The sequence below is a fragment of the Harpia harpyja genome, unplaced genomic scaffold (assembly GCF_026419915.1).
Source record: "Harpia harpyja isolate bHarHar1 unplaced genomic scaffold, bHarHar1 primary haplotype scaffold_55, whole genome shotgun sequence".
Lineage (NCBI taxonomy): Eukaryota > Metazoa > Chordata > Aves > Accipitriformes > Accipitridae > Harpia > Harpia harpyja.
The window spans coordinates 1,129,131-1,150,877 of NW_026293415.1; the positions used below are offsets into that span (position 1 = coordinate 1,129,131).

At 48.4% G+C, this 21,747-nt stretch overlaps 2 protein-coding genes across 2 annotated transcripts; one reads left to right on the forward strand and one right to left on the reverse strand.

The window, feature by feature from the left end:
- Positions 1-532: 532 nt before the first annotated feature.
- On the reverse strand, positions 533-3,586 carry LOC128138563 (olfactory receptor 14C36-like). The gene is made up of 2 exons (XM_052779765.1): positions 3,550-3,586; positions 533-1,470 (listed from the first exon to the last, which is right to left on the reverse strand). The coding sequence occupies exon 2, from the start codon at positions 1,445-1,447 to the stop codon at positions 533-535; it is 915 nt and encodes a 304-aa protein (XP_052635725.1). The 5' UTR covers positions 1,448-1,470; positions 3,550-3,586.
- LOC128138564 (uncharacterized) lies at positions 2,040-21,187 on the forward strand. Its single transcript, XM_052779766.1, is given in 7 exon segments — positions 2,040-2,084; positions 2,427-2,584; positions 2,772-2,876; positions 19,856-20,170; positions 20,209-20,591; positions 20,594-20,819; positions 20,821-21,187. Coding segments are annotated over 7 exon segments (1,599 nt in total).
- The last annotated feature ends 560 nt before the right edge of the window (positions 21,188-21,747 follow it).

Below are 21,747 nucleotides of genomic sequence, written 5' to 3' on the forward strand. Positions count from 1 at the left end.
TATTCCTCAATTACACTCATCACCTTGTGTGCCATCAGACACTAAATGGTGAGTCCTAAACCCAGTCTTCTGTCTCTAAAAGGCTTCAAACCTTGAGCTTTTTACTCCAGAAAACATGGAGGAAGAGGAACTTCAGAGGTGCAGTTCCTCAGGCCTCTTTGGAGAAAGAGCCTAGCATGAAAGCACTGCACCATGGGGATCCCATGTTTTAGAGACACTATGAAAGAGGCCAGCTCTGAACGAAGGTTAGACACACTTTTATAAGGGAACCAGGTGATACAAAGTAGGTTCATGCCTCCGATGAAGTGACGCAAATGCAAACATTGGTGTAGTAACATAATAACCACAAATGACAGTAACAGCCATAATAATAATAATGATATTCAAAACAAAACAAAAGAAAACAAAAAGCAAAAAACCCCAACCCCCAAAATGCAAACAAAACCAAAAAAAGCCCAAACCAATCTGGAATCAGATACTTTGTGAATCATTTGTAGACAGAGGTTGTAATATTTTTACTATTGAAAAATGCTCATGGAATCAGTTTCTTAATGGCATCTTTGAGCTTCTTGTTCCTCATGCTGTAGATGAAGGGGTTCAGGGCTGGAGGCACCACCGAGTACAGAAATGACACCACCATGTCGAGGGTTGGGGAGGAGATGGAGGGGAGCTTCAGGTAGGCAAATGCTGCAGTGCTGACAACCAGGGAGACCACGGCCAGGTGAGGGATGCAGGTGGAAAAGGCTTTGTGCTGTCCCTGCTCAGAGGGGATCCTCAGCACAGCCCTGAAGATCTGCACATAGGACACCACAATGAAAACAAAACACCCAAAAGCTAAACAGACAGCAACTACAAGTACTCCAGCTTCCCTGAGGTAGGCATCTGAGCAGGCGAGCTTGAGGATCAGGGGGATTTCACAGAAGAACTGGTCCACAGCATTGCCTTGGCAGAGTGGTAGTGAAAATGTATTGGCAGTGTGCATTACAGCATAAAGAAAACCACTGCCCCAGGTGGCTGCTGCCATGTTGGCACAAGCTCTGCTGCTCAGGAGGGTCCCGTAGTGCAGGGGTTTGCAGATGGCAATGTAGCGGTCATAGGCCATGACTGTGAGAAGGTAAAACTCTGTTGAAGCACAGAAAACGAAAAAAAAGACCTGGGCAGCACACCCTTGGTAGGAGATGGCCCTGGTGTCCCAGAGGGAGTTGGCCATTGCTTTGGGGACAGTGGTGGAGATGGAGCCCAGGTCGAGGAGCGAGAGGTTAAGGAGGAAGAAGTACATGGGGGTGTGGAGACGGTGGTCACAGGCTACAGCGGTGATGATGAGGCCATTGCCCAGGAGGGCAGCCAGGTAGATGCCCAGGAAGAGCCAGAAGTGCAAGAGCTGCAGCTCCCGCGTGTCTGCAAATGCCAGGAGGAGGAATTCTGTAATGGAGCTGCCGTTGGACATTTGTGCACTCTGGGAATGGGGGACTGTTGAAAGAGGAGAAGACATTGACAAGTCAGGGCAGATTTCTCTGAGCCGATCTTGTGCCATTTCCCATAGATATACCCTCAATGACTTCTCTTTCTTCAGGCGACATTCCTTCAGTTTCTTTTTGTGAGTTCAGGTTTGTACTGCTGAGTGACGAGCAGGGGCACTGCCCATGGGCACTAGAGAATTTAGACCTGTGCTATTGCAGTGGTGTCAAAGAGTCCGTGCATTTGGTAGCCGTTCCTGGCAATGGGTGCCTTCAGTTAAGTGAGATGAATTTGCACCAGTGACCATGTGAGAATTGTCCCTATTTATTACAGTGCAATGGAGTCAGCTCCCAGGCCATCTGCCTCTGAGTGGGAAGAGCCTAGGGAGGGACCCAACCTTCCAACTCTTCTCTCCTGAACAGGAAATTCTGGGTCTGAATCACTCACAGCTGAGACAGAACCTTTCTCACATCAATTTCCCATCTACAGCATATCTCCAGACATGATAATAGCAGTGTTCATGTGGGGGAGAATGTGGCTGTCACTCTGTTCCCATCCTCCCCTGCTGAAGTGAACCTAGCATGGGGGAAGGGCACTTCAGCATCTTCCCCCAGGGAGGTGCTCAGGTGCCTGAGAGACAGTGCCCAGTGTCTCTTGAAGGGAGAGTCGTCATGTTTCCAAGTCCCACACACTGCATTGCCCAGAGCCAGTGTCTGAAATGCACCCGAGACACCAACCACTCCCCCAAGCCCCACAACCCAAAGCTTCCACAACCAAGAAGAGAAGCAGCAGGAACAGGAGGAAAAAAAAAAAAAAAAAAAAGGAGCAATACGCTGATCCTTCTGCAAATGGGGAAAAGGAGAGAAAGACAGCCAGGCACTCAGTAAAGCCTTTTTACACAGCAGAGCACACCACCTCCCAGTTGGTGACATCCCAGGCTGGTTGCTCTCAACCCCTTTTCTCTGCAGAAGAAAGCGGTTTATGTGTCAGGAGAGATGCACCATTGCTTTACTGGAGCTCTGGCTGCAGAGGAGGCAACTCCTGCCCTGGACCACACAGCCTTGAGGGCAAAGGGTCTGCTGGCTAGGAGGGGAGACCAGGGAGGCTTGCTGGGAAGAAGGCGTCAGTATTGGAGGGGATGACAAGGAGCTTTCCGAATTCCCGCTGCCGTGACATTTCTGGTTTTAGCTTTCTCCCACTCTCTGCCCATGTCTCTGCTGCCTGGACCTGTCCCTGCTGGGAGTTGTTTCCCTGTCCCTTTATCCCCTCCCTGTCAGTTCTCACAGACCTCATGCCCCCTTCTGTGTGCTCAGCTCTGCCCTGCAGACCCCTCCTGGCAGCAGAGCACCGCCCAGGGGCATCTCCATGGTTGCAGGCTATGACGGGAACATCAGCTCAACAGTGATGAGGCTGGAAAGGTGATGCTGGGGCTGTCTGTAAGTGAAAGGTGGTTTATTTTTGATACTCTCAGATCTAGAAATCTCTAAGAGAAACAGATTTGGAGTTTCAGTGCCTCCTCCTGAACTGAGAGAATAATTTCCATGCCCAAACCCTCCCCCCACTCCCGAGATCACTAGGAGTAGAAAACTAAAAGCACAGGCTCCTTCCCTTTAAGGTAGCCCCTTCCTTGATCTCCTTCTTGAAAAGCTTCCTCTGCCAGTGTCCTGGGGATGATCTCGAGCTGTGAGAAGCCCTTATCTGCACAGCACACTCTCGACAGCAGAAGGACACTGCCCTGCCGGGGGTCTCTCCTTCCACCCACAGCTTCTCCTCGCAATACCATGGGGAGTTCCCTGAGAAGGCTGAGTGGTAAGCCTGGCTGGTGACAGAGTCCCTGCCCCAGCACACAGCCACCTGGGGCACAAGAAGCCTGCTCTGAAGGACAGCCCTGGGCACCCCTGGCTGCACACCCTCCAGCCATCCCCAGGAGAAGGCAGCGATCATGCTCTGTCCCTCTGGCAGTGTAGTAGGGAAGCCTTGCTCTGGAGCCCATCTTCCTCCTCTACATTGGAGAGACATCCCGTAAGTTACACACATTTAGGAGATCCTGCAAGGAACCACCGCTGCATTGGTCTGCACCCAGAGACTTACTGTGTCAGAGGCTGTGAAGATTTCTCCCACAGTGAGCTCTCAGCTGTCCCCCAACTTTCAACTGCCTCTAACCTCTTTCTGTCCCACTCCATCCCCCTTGGTGCCACATGCAGCACCCTCAGTCCTGCTGCACTTTGCAGAGGAGCTGCTCCTGGGCAGAGCTTTCTCTCTGCAGTGCTGCTCACTTGCTGTGAGCTGCCCCCATCCCAGGAGTCTGGCCCAGCTCAGCAGCAGAGGACTAGTCCAAAAGCATTTTAATGACCCCTCCAGTGGGTTTGGTGCCTAGTTCATGAACCTCAGACACTGAGAGGAAGTTGAGGAAACCTCTCAAGGAGTGAAAGTCAGATGCTAACGCCAAAGTTTCTTGGAGCGTTAATGGGTCCCACTGAGGGACATTACTGACAAAGCCTCCCTGGGGGACAAGGGCTGGTTAAAGAAGAAAACTAGAGGCAGTGAAGACAGGTAGGCAAAGGCAAGGAAAAGGTGGCCTTGGTGCTGAGTAAACCTAGATATGTTTTACCAAGTCAAAAGGCCAAGCCCTGACCCCCAGCCCCTGGGAAGGGAGATCCTGTCCCTCACACACTCCTTGGCGTTCTTCCTGGGGCAGTGTGATGGGGGGATGCGCAATGCCAAGATGATATGCTTCTGGGTTTCTCCTAGGTGGAGTGAGGAGGCAATGAGGTGCTGGTGCCTTAAGGTTAAGGAGTCTTCTGGTAGGCCTTGAGCTGATTGAGATAACAGCCATAGCCAAGGGGAAAAAGGCCTCAGCTCTGTTGGGGGTTTTAGTCTTCCAGGGCCCTTTACTTTCTCCACCAAAGGATGTCCTACAGTGTCCCACGCCTGCTCTTGACATTGCACAGTGCACATCAGACCATCCCCAGGAGAGGCCTGAGCAACATGTGAGGGACATATTCTCCCCTCCCAGAGGCTGGAGGTCATGACCCGTAGCCTTAATGTAACACATCCAGGTTTACTCAGCGTCAGAGCTACCTTTAACTTGCCTTTGCCTACCTGGGACGAAGAGAGCTCATGGCAAGTGGGCAGTGCTGCAAAGAGCTCTGTAGGGTCACAGTCCTCCCAGAAGCACAGAACCAATGAGGCTGGAAGGCAGCCAGCCTCCACCTTTTCTGTGCTTCCTCTTCATGCTTGATTTTAGCCAGGAGCTCCTTTCTCACCCATGCAAGCCTCCTGCCACCTTATATGTGACTTCTGGCATGTCAAGGTGGACCATTCTGGATTGTGAAGAGGAGATCCTTGACCATCAAACAGCTCTCTGCAGCTGTCTTCTCTGCAGGGTTGTATCCCATTAGATTCTTCCAGGCTGGTCCCTCAGCAGGCCAAAATGTGTTCTCCTGAAGCCCTGCTCTTTGCCTTCTTCCCTTTTCTTAGGATCCTCAACTCTACCTTGTCACTCCTGACTTTTACATTCCTGACCAGCTCTTCCTTGTTTGTAAATGTTGTGGGTTAACCCCAGTAAGAAAGTAGGCACAATGCTGCAGCTTGCTCACCCCCCTCCCCCAACTCCAGTGGGACAGGGGAAGAAGAAAGGAAGAGTAAAAGCAAGAGAACTTGGGGGTCAAGATGGAAAAAAACCAAAAATAATAAGGGAAGGAGAAGTGAAAAAAAAGAGAGACAAAGAAGGAACAAACAATAGAGGTGATGCAAAGGCAATCACTCACCACCTCCTATAGGTAGACCGTTGCCCAGCCAGTTCCTGATGGCTACCTTCGCTAAACCCCCTCCTCTCCCTTTTTATTGCTGAGCAGGACGTTGTATGGCTTGGAATATTTCTTTGGTCAGTTGGAGTCACCAGCCTGGTTGTGACCCTTCCCAACCTCTTGCACCTCCACCCCCCCAGTCTATTCACTGCAGGGGCACAGTCAGAAAGAGGCACCCTTGATGCTGTGCAAACACTGTTCAGCAATAGCTAGAACATTAGTCTGTTCTCAGCATTGTTTTGGTTACAAATCTGAAACACAGCACTGTATGAGCTTCCATGAAGAAAAGTAACTCCATGCCAGCCAGACCCAGTCCAATCTTCACCCCTTATTCCATACCATTTCTGTCACACTCAGGTCCCACACTATCCAAAAGATCCTCATTTACCACCATGCCCTTCACATCCTGTGATTTATAGACAGCTATCATTCCCTTATCTATGGGCCAACCCTGTCAAATATCCATAAAATTGTCCATCAAGTGTTCACTGAGATCAAGTAGTGCATGACTTGAGTTCTCTTTGTTATGGTGGTTACTCAGGACAAGAGAGGCACATTGTGTGGAGTTACTGGACATGAAAACTAGCTCAGGTTGGGTCATTGCTGCACTTGCCCAGCTTTTTGCAGGGTTCATTTAGGTGATATCTGCTGTAGTACTTCCTAAAATATACAACTCAAATCATGGGTTATTTCCCACCGAGGTTAAATCTTCTGGAGGTACACATCAGATTTTCCCGTCATCCCACATGATCCACCCAGTGTACCTGGGTTCTTGAGCAAAAGCAATTGCACAAACAGGTTTGCCTTTTCCTGTGGGAGGAGCAACCCATGCTGTCTTTCCCAGCCAGTTCCCTACATGCAATATGGGGACCTTATCTCCTTATACAATACATAGGGTTTTTGTCTGGGGAGAGCTGGGTCAGTCAGCTGATCCTCTGGTATTAACTAGGCATGTGGCTTCTGCTAAGTCTGCATCTCACTACTTGTATTTTCCATTGCTCTCAGTATAGTCTTTAACAATCCATTCTCTCAGTCAATCTTTCTGGATGCTGGTGCGTGGTAGGGGATGTGGCACATCCAATCAATGCCATGTTCCCTGGCCCAGGTTCTTATGCGATTGTTTCAGAAATGAATCCTGCTGTCTCACTCAGTTCTTTCTGGGGTGCACTGGAAATTGCTTTTCAAGGCCCAGGATGTTGTTTTGGGCGGTGGTGTGGGTCACAGTGTATGTTTCCAACCATCCTGTTGTTACTTCCACCATAGTAAGCACATAGTGCTTGCCTGGCAGGGCAGGTTTGTGGCAGTGTGATATAGTCCACCTGTGAGGCCTCTCCATTTTGCTATCACAGCCACCATCCTTTATACCAGAGAGGCTTTACATGCTTGGATCACTTGATTATGGCGCATGCTTCACATTTGTGAAAAACATGTGCAATGGCTTCAGTGGTCAAGTCCACCCCTTGATCTCAAGCCCATCCATACATTGAAGGTCTCCCTAGATGTCCTGACCTTACGTGGGTCCACTGAGCTATGAGTAGTTAACTCTTATGTTACCTGTCTAGGTCCACCTGAGCCACTTCAATTTTTGCACCTGGTCTACTTGCTTGCTGTGTTGATGTTCCTCAGTGACTTCCCTGTTAATTCCCTGGTCCCTAGTGACCAATTCCAGCTGTTGAGCTTCCTCACCCTCTAACTCCTGACTGTTAGCCCCACCATCCCAGCATCAGAGCAGCCAGGCACCAATCTGTTTGCCTGTCTGGCAGCTGTTATATTTTTGTTTTTCTCAAAGTTCTCTCAAGTTCAGTGAACAGGTAGTTTTGGCCTCTTGGGTGATTTTTCTCAGTTCTTCCTTCTATTTCCATGCCAAAGGACCAAATTCCTGATGAGACCCTTCTCCTCCTCCTCCTCCCTTACTAATCAATGATGCGGACCTGTCCGCCTCTGTGTCTAGGTTTTCTTTTTTACTACTGGGGTGATTATTCCAGTTAGTTGGGGTTTGGGTCCCTATCTCATCCCTGGTATCCTCTGATGTGGTTTGGGCTCTCATCCCAACCACGGTGTCTTCAAACGTTAAGTCTGTGTCACAATCATGGCATCCTCAGAGGTGGCTTGGGTCCCTGTCTGAACCATGCTCTTCTGCTACTACTGAACAGTGGCTTGATAGCCACAGGCCAAGACCCAGCAGAGTCCTAAGAGCTGCTGGGTTTCATTGGAGTAGGCAAGGCACCCTTCTAATATGTAGTGTGTCCATTAGCTATTAGTGAGCAGGATTACAGGCCTTTTCAGGCTTAAAAAAAGAGGCTATGGGAGGTGATAACCCACCTAGGCACCTGCCAAAATCCTTCCACACACCCTGACACCCAGGGACCTGCTGCCTCAGGGCATGTTTCAGTACCTCCTCACCAACAAGTTGTCTCCTCTGATGCCAGAATTCCACAGCAGATTCCACAAACTGTGATATAAATTATTGAGACCACACAGTCATTAGGAGCCAAGAACAGTATTAGCATATAATTGCTGCATCATTATCTTGAGACCCAAGACTTACAACCTACCCTTACTAAGATGAACAACTGATCAATGTCCTGGTTTCAGCTGGGGTAGAGTTAATTGTCTTCCTAGTAGCTGGTACAGTGCTATGTTTTGAGTTCAGTATGAGAAGAATGTTGATAACACTGATATTTTCAGTTGTTGCTCAGTAGTGATTAGTCTAAAGTCAACGATTTTTCAGCTTCTCATGCCCAGCCAGTGAGAAAGCTGGAGGGGCACAAGACACAGCCAGGGCAGCTGACCCAAACTGGCCAACGGGGTATTCCATATCATGTGATGTCACATCTAGTATATAAACTGGGGGGAGTGTGGGCGGGGGGAATCATTGCTCTGGGACTAACTGGGTGTCGATTGGCGGGTGGTGAGCAATCGCACTGCGCATCATTTGTACGTTCCAATCCTTTTATTATTGCTGTTGTCATTTTATTAGTGTTATCATTATCATTATTAGTTTCTTCTTTTCTGTTCTATTAAACCGTTCTTATCTCAACCCACGGGTTTTACTTCTTTTCCCGATTTTCTCCCCCATCCCACTGGGTGGGGGGAAGTGAGTGAGCGGCTGCGTGGTGCTTAGTTGCTGGCTGGGGTTAAACCACGACAATCAACTAGGATAAGGAAACCTCTGTTCTCACAAAATTAACAGAAGGATCCATATCTAAGAGAAACATGAGTTGCTGATGATGACTTTGCAGAAGTCAGTGATGGAAACATCTGGTTTAACAGCTAAGCCACAAGAATGCTGATGGATGACAATGCTTCAAGACCAACAAAGACATGCTATACTGCATTTATGATTGGATAACTATAAATATGCATTAGTAGGCAGTTGGATGATTCATATCATACCCCTGTAGTATAAGGTACAAAACCCCTCAAGAATAATCCCTTCGGGTGTGCCCATTCTGGCTGGGACACCTCACACACAGAAAAAGTATTTACCTTTGTAATTCCTACTTTGCATCTGTGGTGGGTTTACCCTGGCTGGACACCAGGCTCCCACTAAAGCCATTCTATCACTCCCCCTCCCCAAGTTGGACAGGGGAGAGAAAATACAACAAAGGGCTCGTGATCGAGATAAGAACAGGAGAGATCACGCAACAATTACTGTCACGAGCAAAACAGATTCAACTTGGGGAAAATTAACTTAATTTATTACCAATCGACCAGAGTAGGGTAATGAGAAATAAAACCAAATCTCAAAACACCTTCCCTCCACCCCTCCCTTCTTCCCAGGAACAACTTCATTCCTGGATTCTCTACCAACCCCCCCAACAACACAGGGGGATGGGGAATGGGGTTTACGGTCAGTTCATCAGACATCATCTCTGCCACTTCATCATCTTCAGGGGCAGAACTCATCACACTCTTCCGCTGCTCCAGCATGGGGTCCCTCCCACGGGAGACAGTCCTCCACAAACTTCTTCAATGTGGGTCCTTCCCACGGGCTGCAGTTCTTCACGAACTGCTCCAGCATGGGTCCTTTCCACGGCGTGCAGTCCTTCAGGAGCACACTGCTCCAGCGTGGGTCCCCCACGGGGTCACAAGTCCTGCCAGAGAACTTGCTCCATGGGCTCCTCTCTCCACAGATCCGCAGGTCCTGCCAGGAGCCTGCTCCAGCACGGGGTTCCCACGGGGTCACAGCCTCCTTCAGGCACCCACCTGCTCCGGCGTGGGGTCCTCCACAGGCTGCAAGGGGATATCTGCTCCACCATGGACCTCCATGGTCTGCAGGGGGACAGCCTGCCTCACCATGGTCTTCATCACCAAGGGCTGCAGGGGAATCTCTGCTCCGGCGCCTGGAGCATCTCCTCCCCCTCCTTCTTCATTGACCTTTGTGTCTGCAGGGTTGTTTCCCTTACATGTTCTCACTCCCCTCTCTGGCTGCCATTTCTGTTTGCCCTGCAACTTTTTTTCCTTCTTAAATATGTTATCACAGAGGCGTTACCACTATCACTGATTGGCTCGGCCTTGGCCGGCGGCGGGTCCATCTCAGAGCCGGCTGGTATTGGCTCTGTTGGACATAGGGGAAGCTTCTAGCAGCTTCTTACAGAAGCCACACATGTACAACCAGATTCTCTAGCTGGGACACAGTATCTTGCCACAGATGGGTTTACCTCTGTGCTGCCAGTTGCTCTGCTTCCATTGCTCCCCCCGTGGTTCCCGATGTACCCACAAAACATTGGGACATTTATGCCCCTCTGCCAATCCCCCACCTCACTATTTCATGTCTTTTTCCTGCCTTTAACACGCTCACTTCTACCCACACTCTACTCTCTTGCTGCACTCCCATGTGTAAACCCTTCCCTCTTTCCCTGCAGTAATGGGACCTCACCCCAGGAGCCTCATGGATATTTCCTGGGGTCCATCCAAGTGTGGGCAGTGAAGGAGGAGAGGACAGCAAGATCAGCTCGTAGAGCATGACTGAGCACAGCCACTCCCAGCAGAAGGCATTCCCCATATCCGAGACTGAGGCAAGCACAGGAGATGGAAACCTGGTACCAGGAGATTGGACCTCTTGAGTGGACAGGCTTTGCTTCACAGCAGAGGCATGCTGGAATGGGTGGTGGGTGGCAACACACTGATGAATGAGGTTCCCACAGAGAGAGCAAAAGCTGCAGTCCACAAAGTGAGAGAGAAACAGGCCTGGGCTGTGCAGGGAGAGGGGTTTGCTGTCCCAGGTGACTCTGCAGCACTGTGGGACCTGTGACAGAGCTGAAGCCCATCTCCAAGAAGGACAAGCTGCTGCCAAGAATGGCCCTGGGGAAGGAAAGCCTGTGATCTGACCACACTGTGGACATTATTCTGGGGGCTGACCAGCTAGATAGCAACTCTGCAGAGAAGGACCTTAGGGTCCCCGAGGACAAGCAACTGAGCATGAGCCATAAATGCACTCCCGCAGCAAAGGCAAACAGCCTCCTGAGCTGCATTAGGAAAAACTCTGCTGGCAGATGGAGGGAGGTGATCCTTCCCCTCTCCTCAGCACTGGTGAGACCACAAATGGTTTAAGGGACTGCAGCATCTTCCATAGGAGGAAAGGCTGAGAGATCTGGGACTGTTCAGTCTACAGAAGAAAAGGCTCAGAGGGACCTTATTAAAGTATATAAACACCCAATGGGAGGACATGAAGACGAGAGAGCCAAACTCTTCTCAGTAGTTCCCAGTGACAAGACAAGGGGTGATGGACACAGCTAAAATCACATGAAATTCCATCTGAACCCAAGGAAAGAGCTCTTAATTGTGAGGATGGTCAAACACTGGAAGAGGTTGCCCAGGGAGGTTGTGGACTTTCCATCAATGGGTATATTCAAAACCCACTGAGACAAGGTCCTTAGCAACCTGCTCTAGCTGACCCTGCCTCAGCTGAGGGTTGGACTAGATGATCTCCAGACGTCCCTTCCAACCTCAACTATTCTGTGAGTATAAAGGAGAAAAGTAAGACAGAAAGAAATGAAAAACACATAGCCTTGACCAGAAATACTGTGCGAACCTGTGGAGAGGACCCACACTGGAACAGAGGAGAAGAGTGAGGAAGAGGAGAGGCAGAGATGAACTGTTATAAACTTATTGAACCTTCCCATTTCCCATCCCCCCTGCAGCTCTCAGGATTAGGGTGGGTAGAAGAATTGGGAATCAAGGAGTAATCTGAGCCTGGGAAAAAGGAGTGGGGTGGGGAAATGTTCTTTAATATTTCTGTTATAGTTTCTCTCTACCCAAATCTATTTAATTGACAATAAATTAAATTTATCTTCCCCAAGTCAACTCTTCTTTGCCTGTGACAGTAGTTAGTAAGTGATCTCCCTGTCTTTATTTTGACCCATGAGCTATTGCATCTTATTTTCTCCCTTTGACATGTTGAGTAGGGGGAGTGACTGAGTAGCTGGGTGGGTGTCTGGCTGCTGGTCAAAGTTAACCTACCACGGGACCACATCATGACTGCTGTGTCCAGTATGGGGCTCCCCAGCACAAGCAAGAGCCTGACAGAGTGAAGTGAGTCCTGCAGAGGCCAGAAGGATGGTTGGGACCTGGAGCATGTTATGGACAAGGAAAGGCTGAGAGAGCTGGGGTTTTGAGAAATCCCTCAGAGCCAAACACTGCAGCAAGGACCCAGGCAAGTTGGTGAGATCTTAATCAATGGAGATTTCAATATTTGTTGAGACAAGGCCATGAGCACCTGATCTAGCTGGCATTGTCTGAGAACAGTCTTGGCTGAGAGTCCAGCTGTGGCAAGAGCTATGGGGCTTGGTGTGTAATGAGTGTCAGTAGGAAACTGGTTTCCTTTCTGTTAATAATGGCTGTGGAGTTGGGTATCAGTGAGCCCTGGAGGAGGACAGAGGTGACCATGCAGCAACAGTCTCTCATCAGGGTTGGGGTGTATGGTCAGAGATGGAAATGGCTGGTGAATGGGACTCGTCTGGGACAATTCTCCTGGGGCAGATTCCCCCGTGTGTCCCCGGAACATGGCACAGACTAGGCCTCTCTCTTCTGCACTTTGCTGCCTTGTGTCCTTCATCATGACGCCTGGCTCTGAACTGGGTGGGAAATTCCCTTGGCAAACTGAAATGGCAGCAGATGCCCACATTAAGGACAATAAAACCTGTCCCTACTCTATGTTCAGGGCAGCCTGTAGAGGTATTCATCTGCCCCAATAGAGTTATTTTGCACAGGGAGAGCTAAGTTTGTCCCTTTCTCTTCTCCATCACCTTTCTTTATTAGATCCCCATTAACTATAATGTCTCATGGTCTCCCACCAGGGCTGTGCAGCCCAGGCCTTCTTCCCTCTGGATTTGGTGAGAGCAGGGTGTGTTTACTTTCTGGGCACATCATGTCATCTTTCTCATCATCTACATCTACATCTCATATCATCTTTTACATTGCCATCTACAATTGCTTCTGAGCACCTCTCTGCTATGAAGCAAAACCTTTACACATATGGGGTCTTGGGACTTGGTACCAGTTTTCTTTGTGACAAGTCTGAGGTTGGCCCCGGTGTCACAGCTGAGGTGCTGCAGCCCAAATGTGCATCAATGCCCTCAGCTTTGGGCACAGACAGGAGGAGCTGGAGCCCCTTGTGCCATCACAGAAGTGTGACATTGATGGAATAACTGCTGAGGTGTGGTGGGACAGCTTGCACAACTCAGGGGATATGCAGGATGGATACAGGCTCTTCAGGAGACACTCATGGTCTGTTTGATGGAGCTGCTGGGAAGTATGGAACTTCACTATGGGATGGGCAACAGGTTGGCTGGGCGCTTGTGAGTGAGGGTCAGAGGCAAGGCCATTGAGGGTGATGTTGTGGCGGGACATAAGGTAAGTGCAGTCAGGGCAAGGAAGTGGACAATATCTTCTTTAAGCAACCTGTGGATTTCTCAGGATCAATGACACAGGGTCTTACTGAGAACAGAGCACAGTACTGAGCACTGTACAGCTCCATCAGCAGTCAGCAGAGCTCAGTACAGCTGGTCTTTATGGACGGCCTCCTGCAATGGCCCATGTGGATATTCAGTTGACTCTGTCATGGGAATACAATGGCACCAAGATGAGCTGTTACTACTGAAGTTAGAGTTAAAGAAGAAACAAAGTAATGTGGGGCCACTGCAGAATTTAGGAAGGGCAGGTGTAAATAGGTCTGAGATACTCTATGTTGTCTCTGTCTCAGTCTTCCTCAGTAAGGTCTCCCAGGCCCTTGTGCCTTGAGGCAGAACCCATGGAGAACAACCAGCAGTGGGTGGGGATCAAGTCAGAAGTCACTTGAACAAACTCAACCCTTACCAGTCCATGAGACGGGAGGGGCTTCATCCAAGGATGCTGAGAGAACAGACCGAAGTCACAGTGATGCTGTTGTATGTCATATTGGACAGGTCATCAGTTTAGCAGAAGCCACTCAGCTGGTAAACACCAGAGGATCTGCTAACCATCCTGGTCCTGCCCAAACAAAGCCTGTACATACTGTGGGAGGAGATAAGGTCCCCATAGTGTACACAGGGAAGTGGCTGGGGAAAGCAGTGTGGGCTGCTCGTTCCTTGGAAAAAAGCAAGCCCATATGTTAGATTGTCTTTGCTCAAAGACCTGGGTGCCCTTGGTAAGACATGCAGAAGGATGGGAGATCTGGTGTGTACCTAAGGAGGTTTGACCTTGGGGGAAAATAATCCATGATGTAAGTTGTATGTTCTAGGAAGCAAGGCAGCAGGAAGCACTCAAACCAACGGAGGTCAATCCTCATGAGGAATGGGGTGAGTGCAAAGGTGATCCAGTCCAATCTGGTCTTGGCAGCCAAGGATCCAGCACACTACTTCACCTGTCCTGAGTGATCACCTTGACAGATGGGGCCCAAGTCATTGGCTGCTCTCATGGACACTTGCAGGGGTGGTGCTGCAATGGGTGAATAATATAAGTGTATGTCAAGGAACAGGGGACAGTGGTTAATGAGGGTGTATAAACATGACTCTTGGAAGTAAGGATCATTTAAGTATGTAGTACAAGTTGTAAGTGTTGATAAGAGGGGATTTGGGGGACTGAGAGAGAAAGGAAAGGTTTGAGTAGGGTGTAGAAATGCAACAACATATAGGAATGGAGTGCTTGTGTATATATTAAATGTGTACAATCAGGTGTATCAGTCAATGTGGGTCCTGAGCATGATGGAAAAGCTATGGAATAAGGATGAAGACTGTACTGGGTCTGGTTAGGATGGGTTAACTTTACTCATAGCAGCTCCTATGGTGCTTTGCATTGGTGGCCAAAACAGTGTTAATAACACTGCCATATTTTAGCTGTTGCTAAGCAGTGCTTGCATAGTGTCAAGGCCTTCTCTGTTTCTCTCTCTTCCCCCTCAATGAGTAGGTTGGATTTCTTGACAGTGGAAGAGCAGGGGATGTCATTTAGCAAGGCCAAGCTTCTTGCTCTATGTTGGTGTCTGTGTCCACGTTTTTGGTAGCAGATGGGCAGCAGGAGCCCCTGGGAGAAGAGACAATGGGTTATCCCATGCTGGACACAGCCAAGTCCAGCCAGCTCTGCAACAGACCTACTGCTGGCAAAAGCTAACCCATCAGCAAAGCTGGTGGCACCTCTGTGAAAGTGTATTTAAGAAAGGGCACAAATTGCAGAGTGGGACAGCAGTAAGGAAAACAAAAAAGAGTGAGAAAAATTCCTACGAACAGCAGGGTCGGTGAAGATGAGGGGGAGGAGAAGCCTCAGATGCTGCAGAAGAGATTCCTCTGCAGCCCGTGGAGGGCCCACAATGGAGCAGGTGCAGCCTCTGGAGGATCAAATGCCAGGGAAGTTGGATATTTCCGGAAAGAACGGTAGCCTGTGGGAAAAATGTGACAGGAAAAGTGTAAGGAGGGAGCAGCAGAGGCGAACTGTTAGGAACTGACTGTAGTCCCCACTCCCCATTGCCTCTTTGCTGTGGTTTAACCCCAGCCAGCAACTAAGCACCACACAGCCACTCACTCACTCCCCCCACCCACCCAGTGGGATAGGAGAGACAATCGGGGAAAAAAAAAAGTAAAACTCATGGGTTGAGATAAGAACAGTTTAACAGAACAGAAAGGAAGAAACTAATAATGATAATAATAGCAATAATAAAATGACAATAATAACAATAAAAGGATTGGAATATACAAGTGATGCACAATGCAATTGCTCACCGCCCACCGACTGATGCCCAGTGTCACGTGAAAGGGTAAAGTAATTTGGCAGAAAATAAACCCCCTTGCATTCCAGTTTATCCTCAGATATCAGAGGCGCTGGGGGTGGCTAGGTTTAGATGCTGACTGATATCCAATTTGCACTATTAGTCCGGTCGCGTTCAACTTATTGAAATGTTATGATTATGGATGCACTAACACCACACTGCACTTTCAGGTTAGTTGCACTCCATGGACTCACATGGCCAGAATTAAAGAGTTTGGTGTCGCCCAGCGAGAAACTTTTATGGCTAGCTTAACAAATAGTGCAGTTTATTAAAGCAACAGATTTACAGGTTCTTATGGATTGCCAGTGATAAATACACTGTCTGCACAAGCACGTGCAAACATTAAGATTATGAATAATACAGCACGCAAAATCAGAAAAGCAAATCTACATAGAGAGATTTCTAAGTTTTCTGAGAAAGCACTCTCTATAGTACGGATCTTACCCAAAAGTGTGCCTATGGGGGGGAAGGGAGGCTCAGCCCATCGACTGATCCCAGGAGACAGAGGTAATCTACAATGGTATCTTCCATGACTTGTCTTAGATGACACCTTCCCTAACATTCTCCCTTCCTTAGGCCATTTTTATAAAATTCTTTACTTTAAGGTGGAGCTTGAGTGACTCTAGTCATACATACCTTTATTATGATTGGTATAAAATTCTCTCACTTCATGTTTAAAGGTATAGATTAACAAAAATTTAGAACACAGGCTCAGTGAGGGGGTGGTTGCACCTTGGAGGTGTGTAGTCTTTGGGATGGAGGTGTGTTTTGGTATTATAATGACATTATAATGAGCAAAGTTCACACAAAGGACAGCATTTTGTCAAAACATGACAGGCTGTTGTCCCAGGGGGTCAAATATGCAGTTTATCAGTACCATAGTACCATGAAGTTCCCATTTCTGCAGTGATTCACAGAGCCTGGCCACGGAGTCTTCACCCCGTTCCACCCTCCATGCCAGTATGCAGGCAATGTTGTCTAGGGAACCACTATGGAATGGATTCCTTGCATACCCATTGCATTCCACCCTGAAAGCTTCTTTGATGTTAAACCTTTCCATAATGTGTGAACAATACCATACCTTTAATATAGGTTTAATTTCTAAGTCACCTCCAGTAATTGTTCCAAGGTCCTGTGTGGTTCCTGCTAGCCTTGGCATCTCAGGTAGCTCTGTGGGCCTGGATCTGAACATGAAACAGAGTACATGCCCTGAATTCTGTTAGGCAATGTGGGGATGAGCATGGGACAAATCCCATTATAGTCACTGGAGAGCTAGTAAATTCAGCTGATGGGAAAGAGAGACACCTAGCTGTCCCTATGGTACATGACTGCAATCGTTCATATGAATACCTCTCTAAAGTGACATGAAGCTAAGGAGTAGGAAAAGGTTCTTTTGGCCTTTATTTGGGCATCAGCTGTCATTTCACTTGTCCAAAGGACTTTCCCACCCCGCTCATATATGATCCCTGAGATGTTGCCCTGTCTCTATGAATTTCTCCGTTACAGGTTGAAGTTACCTGCATGTATCTTGGACCACCTCTGGCAAGTCAAATGTCACCAGGGATTTGCATCTGAACATCTCACTCCTGCCTTCCGTCTCCAGTAATTCACATGGAGCTGAGACAAGGAGCTCACGTGTGGGTGCCTCTTTTGTGCCCACCTGAACAGAGGCAAGAGGAAGCCCACCTCCTGTGGCTTTGTGGCAGGCATAGGTGAGAGCTCAGTCTCCTTCAAATGCTAGGAATAGAAACGCAGGATAAGTTGCCTCTATTGACTCAGCTGAATCCTTTCCCTCAGCAGGGGTAAAGGAGATCTTTCCCTGTCACTGTCTGGGCGTCCTGTCTAATAATAAGACTGAAACCGGTGATGCTTAGATGCAATTTTGTCTCAGAGTAGAGAAATGCCACTGCTGGAAAAAGTGTGTCTCCCCAGCTGAGGGAGGCAACACCAGTGATTGCTTCAGCCTGTTTCCCAACAGGTTCCTCTGGAGCCCCAGGGACACCCAGAGGGTGCCCAGAGGGGGAAGAGAAAGTGCTGCCTTGGGCTGGTCCTCTGCTGCTGAGCTGGGCTGGGCTCCTGGGATGGAGGGAGCTCATGGCAAGCAGGCAGCACTGCAGAGATACAGCTCTGCCCAGGAGCAGCTCCTCTGCAAAGCGCAGCAGGGCTGAGGGCACTGCCTGCAGGCACCGAGGGGAGAGGAGGGAAAGAAGGAAGAGAGCTTAAAGGCAGTCTAGGGTGGAAGGAGAGAGGAGAGCTCACGTGGAGAAAAATCTTCACAGCCCTTAACAGGGTAAGTCTCTGGCTGCAGGGCAACGCAGGGGCAGTTCCTGGAATGACCTCGTAAAGCTGGCACATCCCAGAGCCTATGGGATCTGTCAGAAGGACTTTTGCAGTTTCTCCACTGTAGAGAAAAAAGACGTGCTTTGGAGAACAGCTTCCCTGCTGCACTGTCAGAAGGACAGGGCATGTTGGCTCCTTTCACTGGGGAATGGCTGCAGGGGTGTGAAGCTGGGTGTGCAGCCAGGGGTGCCCAGTTCTGTCCTTCCGAGCAGGGACCCTGTACCCAAGGGGGCTGTGTGCCAGGGCAGGGACTTTGTCTCCTTTGTCTCCTACCTTTCCCTAAATCTGGGACAGAAGTTTCTAGGCCCAGACGACACATGCGCTTTAGGCTAAAGGGGGTGTGGAAATTGATTTTCCTGCTGCGTATGCAGACCCTGACTCCGGTGGACCAGGGCAGCAGACCGTGTGGACCACAAGGGCTGCAATCGCTCAGCTTTGTATTGCTGAAATCGTGGGAAATAATGGATCATATGTTTGTGATGGTGCCGATTTATTATGCGGCCTTGATTTTGTTAATTGTTACTTCAATCGTTCTTTTAATACTTCTTTTCTGTCCTTGTAAATGCCCGTCTTCTAATTACCCATGTAACCTATCTTCTTCTTCTTCTTCTGATCCCTCAGAACCATAAAATCCGACTACAGCATGTTCTGGTTTTGTAAAGTTAGTTAAATTTAAGCATGATATATTTGTTAACTGATGTTAATTAGATGTTGTTAGTTATTGGATGTTGTTTAACTTAGAAATGTTAGGAAAATGTTGTTAAGTAGACTTGAAAATGTTATAGTTAGAAGAAGATGTTTGTAATTAGCATAACCATCATGTGATACTTTTATTTGTTTTCCATATTTGTTTTGATCATTTGAATCTTCCATACCGGTGAAGAGGGAGCCTTGGAAAACCAGGCCACTTATTCTATATGCAATCTATCTCATGCGCTATTTCTTTCCTTTCTTTCTCTCTCTACCTCTATCTTTCATGCTACCATGGAGAACCATCCCTGAGACAGCAACATCGAGCCACGGGGTGGTGTAAGAGACTGTGTCGGTTGTTTGTCTCAACATTGCTGGAACATTAAACCACCAACTGACACCACTGCCATAGCAACAGAGCAACAGTCGGGACCGCAAGACCAGAGGTCTCCTGTCTTCTTAGGAACCTGAATGTGGAGCTAATTCTAAGAAACTTTAACCTAACCCCTGCGCATGCGTCCAGACCTGGGGTCTGCAAGACAGAGGGGCCTGGAGACCCTTAAAGACCACCTAAGACTCCTTGAGAACCCCCAGTGACGATATTGGGCATGCGCACCACCACCGGGTGGTAGGCGTGGTTAAGCAAAATGGCTATTGGAATAAGAAGAATGAATATACAACAAGGCAACCCAATAAAAGAGCAGAAACAACCAGCATCGGATGGAATGTTCTCCCACTGGACTTGAAGACGAATCGGACTGTCGGAATGCCGCAGATCCGTGGTGGTAGCTGTTGCAACTAACTCTTTCTTTCTTTTCTTTATTTCTCTCTCTCTCTTTCCCTTGCGTTTGTGAACCTGTTGTCAGGCAAATAAAGTTACTTGGGGCTTGACTCCGTTTTGAGTCTTAATTCTGTTCCTGAGAATACGAGTAAAACCTCACCCCAGTCTTTGACTGGTGTGCGACATTTTAATTGGCGTCACGTACAGGATTCTCAGAGAAACAGAAAGTGCCCAGTTGCTTTGTCAGAGACTCTTGTGTGTGTATGACTGAGACGCATAGAATTGAATGAGTGATGAGTCTCTATGGAAATTTTAAAGGTGTGACCTCCTGAGAGCGAGGCGGGGGAGGGGAATAGTGGTAGCAAATTTACGGTGAGACCCTCTCAGGATGAAATAATCCCTCTTTGGTAAAATGAGTGCCCGCACATCTATAGATGTTCATGATTATTCCCCCACAAAAGTATTGAACAGGGTTTTAGATAAACTGGATGACTTTTTCGGAACCTATCATGCTCACCCGTCTCCCCAGTGGTGACAATGGGCAAAAAATCATTGGTTCCAACCACAGAGTATAGTGGATAGGATCATAATCTTGCAGAAAGAGGCTAAAGTTGGGTCAGGGAAGGGAAAATCTATAATTTGTGCAGTTTTGGGAGCGCGTTTGGCAGCGGCCGTGGAAGATAGGAGGCAGAGAGTGTGTCAAGATGATGCCATGATAGACTCCTTGAAAATGGCAGTTAAATCGCTACAAGAGCAGTTAAAAGAGACCAAGCAGCTGTTAGAGGAGGAAAGAAACCAGAATGTTAAACTAAAGGAAGCATTGAGAGAAGAATTGTGGAAAGCAAGCGACTCGTGTGGAAAGGTGGAGTCAAAGTTAGGAGAGGGATTAGGCAAATCTATCCCCAGGAGGACTTACAGAGAGCAAAAGAGGCTTTAGAAAATGCTCCTCATATGTATCCCCTGGTTAAAACTGAGTATTTGTATGAGGCGGATAATGACGTTCGTCCCCAAGTTATTACTAAACAGGTTCCATTTACAGTGACTGAGTTAGCAAAATTAAGGAAGGATTTTGCAAGGACTCCAAAGCAATCAGAAACAGAATATGTTTGGAGAGTATCATTGTCAGGAGGAGATGGAATCTTGTTGTCAGAGAAGGAAGCAGAAGGATACTGGGGTGCAGGTGTGTTTCTAACTACCAGCAATTATCAGGCCTCATGGTCATTGACACAGAGGGCAGCATATCGGGCCAGGGGGCTGAACCCTTTGGAGATGGGAGACCGCTAGCTATAATAGGTACAGTAGATCAACTGGTAGAAAATGTGCAAAAGGCGGCTTGTTTGCAGATGATCTATGATAGGGAGCTTAAATCTAACCAGGGCTCTCCAATGATGATGCCTGTGGATCCAGAATGGATGACTTCTCTAATCCGAGGACTTCCAGATTCTCTAAAACCCATTGGGATCCAACTACAGGGGAAGATACAAAATACCCCTGTAGCAGACAGTTACAGCTGCTCTAGAGGGAGTAATGACCCCCAATCACTGGAGGTAAGGGAGAAAAGTGTGGACGTGGGGGGAAGTAGCCCAAGAGCTAATTAGCTTTGGGAGGAAATATGGTCCCATTGGTGGATCCTGGCAAAGACCTGAAACCAGGGCCATACAAGCCGCGGAAGAAGGTGAGGGGTGGTCAGCACTGGTCAAGAGAAGTCAGGATTCGAAATCGGTCCGATTTACTGATCCTGGGAGAGGGAGGTCCCTAAGCTGCCAGCAATGGTGGCAACTGGGGCTCCAGAGAGGTGTTCCCCGAGATCTAATGGATGGGCTTCCAACCCAGAAGTTGGAGAAACTTGTACAAAGATGGTCGGGGTGAAAAGTCAATTTTGAACCAGCCCCTAGTGCCCTACCATGGATAGACCTCGGGGAAGAAGCTGATGAAGAAACAAAGGCAATGGGAAACCAGATCCTCCATTCCCTGAAGGTGAGGGGGGAAATGGATGATGGATGTTTATAAGACAACCCACCTTAAATTTGAGAGGGGATTTATTGATTAGAGTGGCTGTAGGGCCATAGAAAAAAACAGTAAGCTTTTTAATTGATATGGGGGCACAAATCACCGCACTGATGTGGACTGAGGCAGAGCAATGTGGAATTTCGACTTTGTCTAAAAACCTAATTATCTTAAATGCTTTGGGGGAAACCCAATTGGTACCTATGGCCTTGGTAACATTAACGCCTTTGGGATGCAGTTACCCGGGTCAGTGATTGTTGGGGGATAAATGGCTGCCCCTAACTGAATGCATTTTGTCCTAAACCCCTGACTTAAACCCCAGAGCCTCAGACTCTCAGTGCTCCCGGAGAACCAGCTTTTTCTCCTGGACAGCCAGTACTGGTAGAAGTGCCAACCATTGGAGCTGTTCCTTTCGTGCTCGC

Bases quoted from the DNA above. Each gene is read 5' to 3' on its own strand.
- LOC128138563 (XM_052779765.1), bottom strand. From the start codon at position 1,447: ATGTCCAACGGCAGCTCCATTACAGAATTCCTCCTCCTGGCATTTGCA.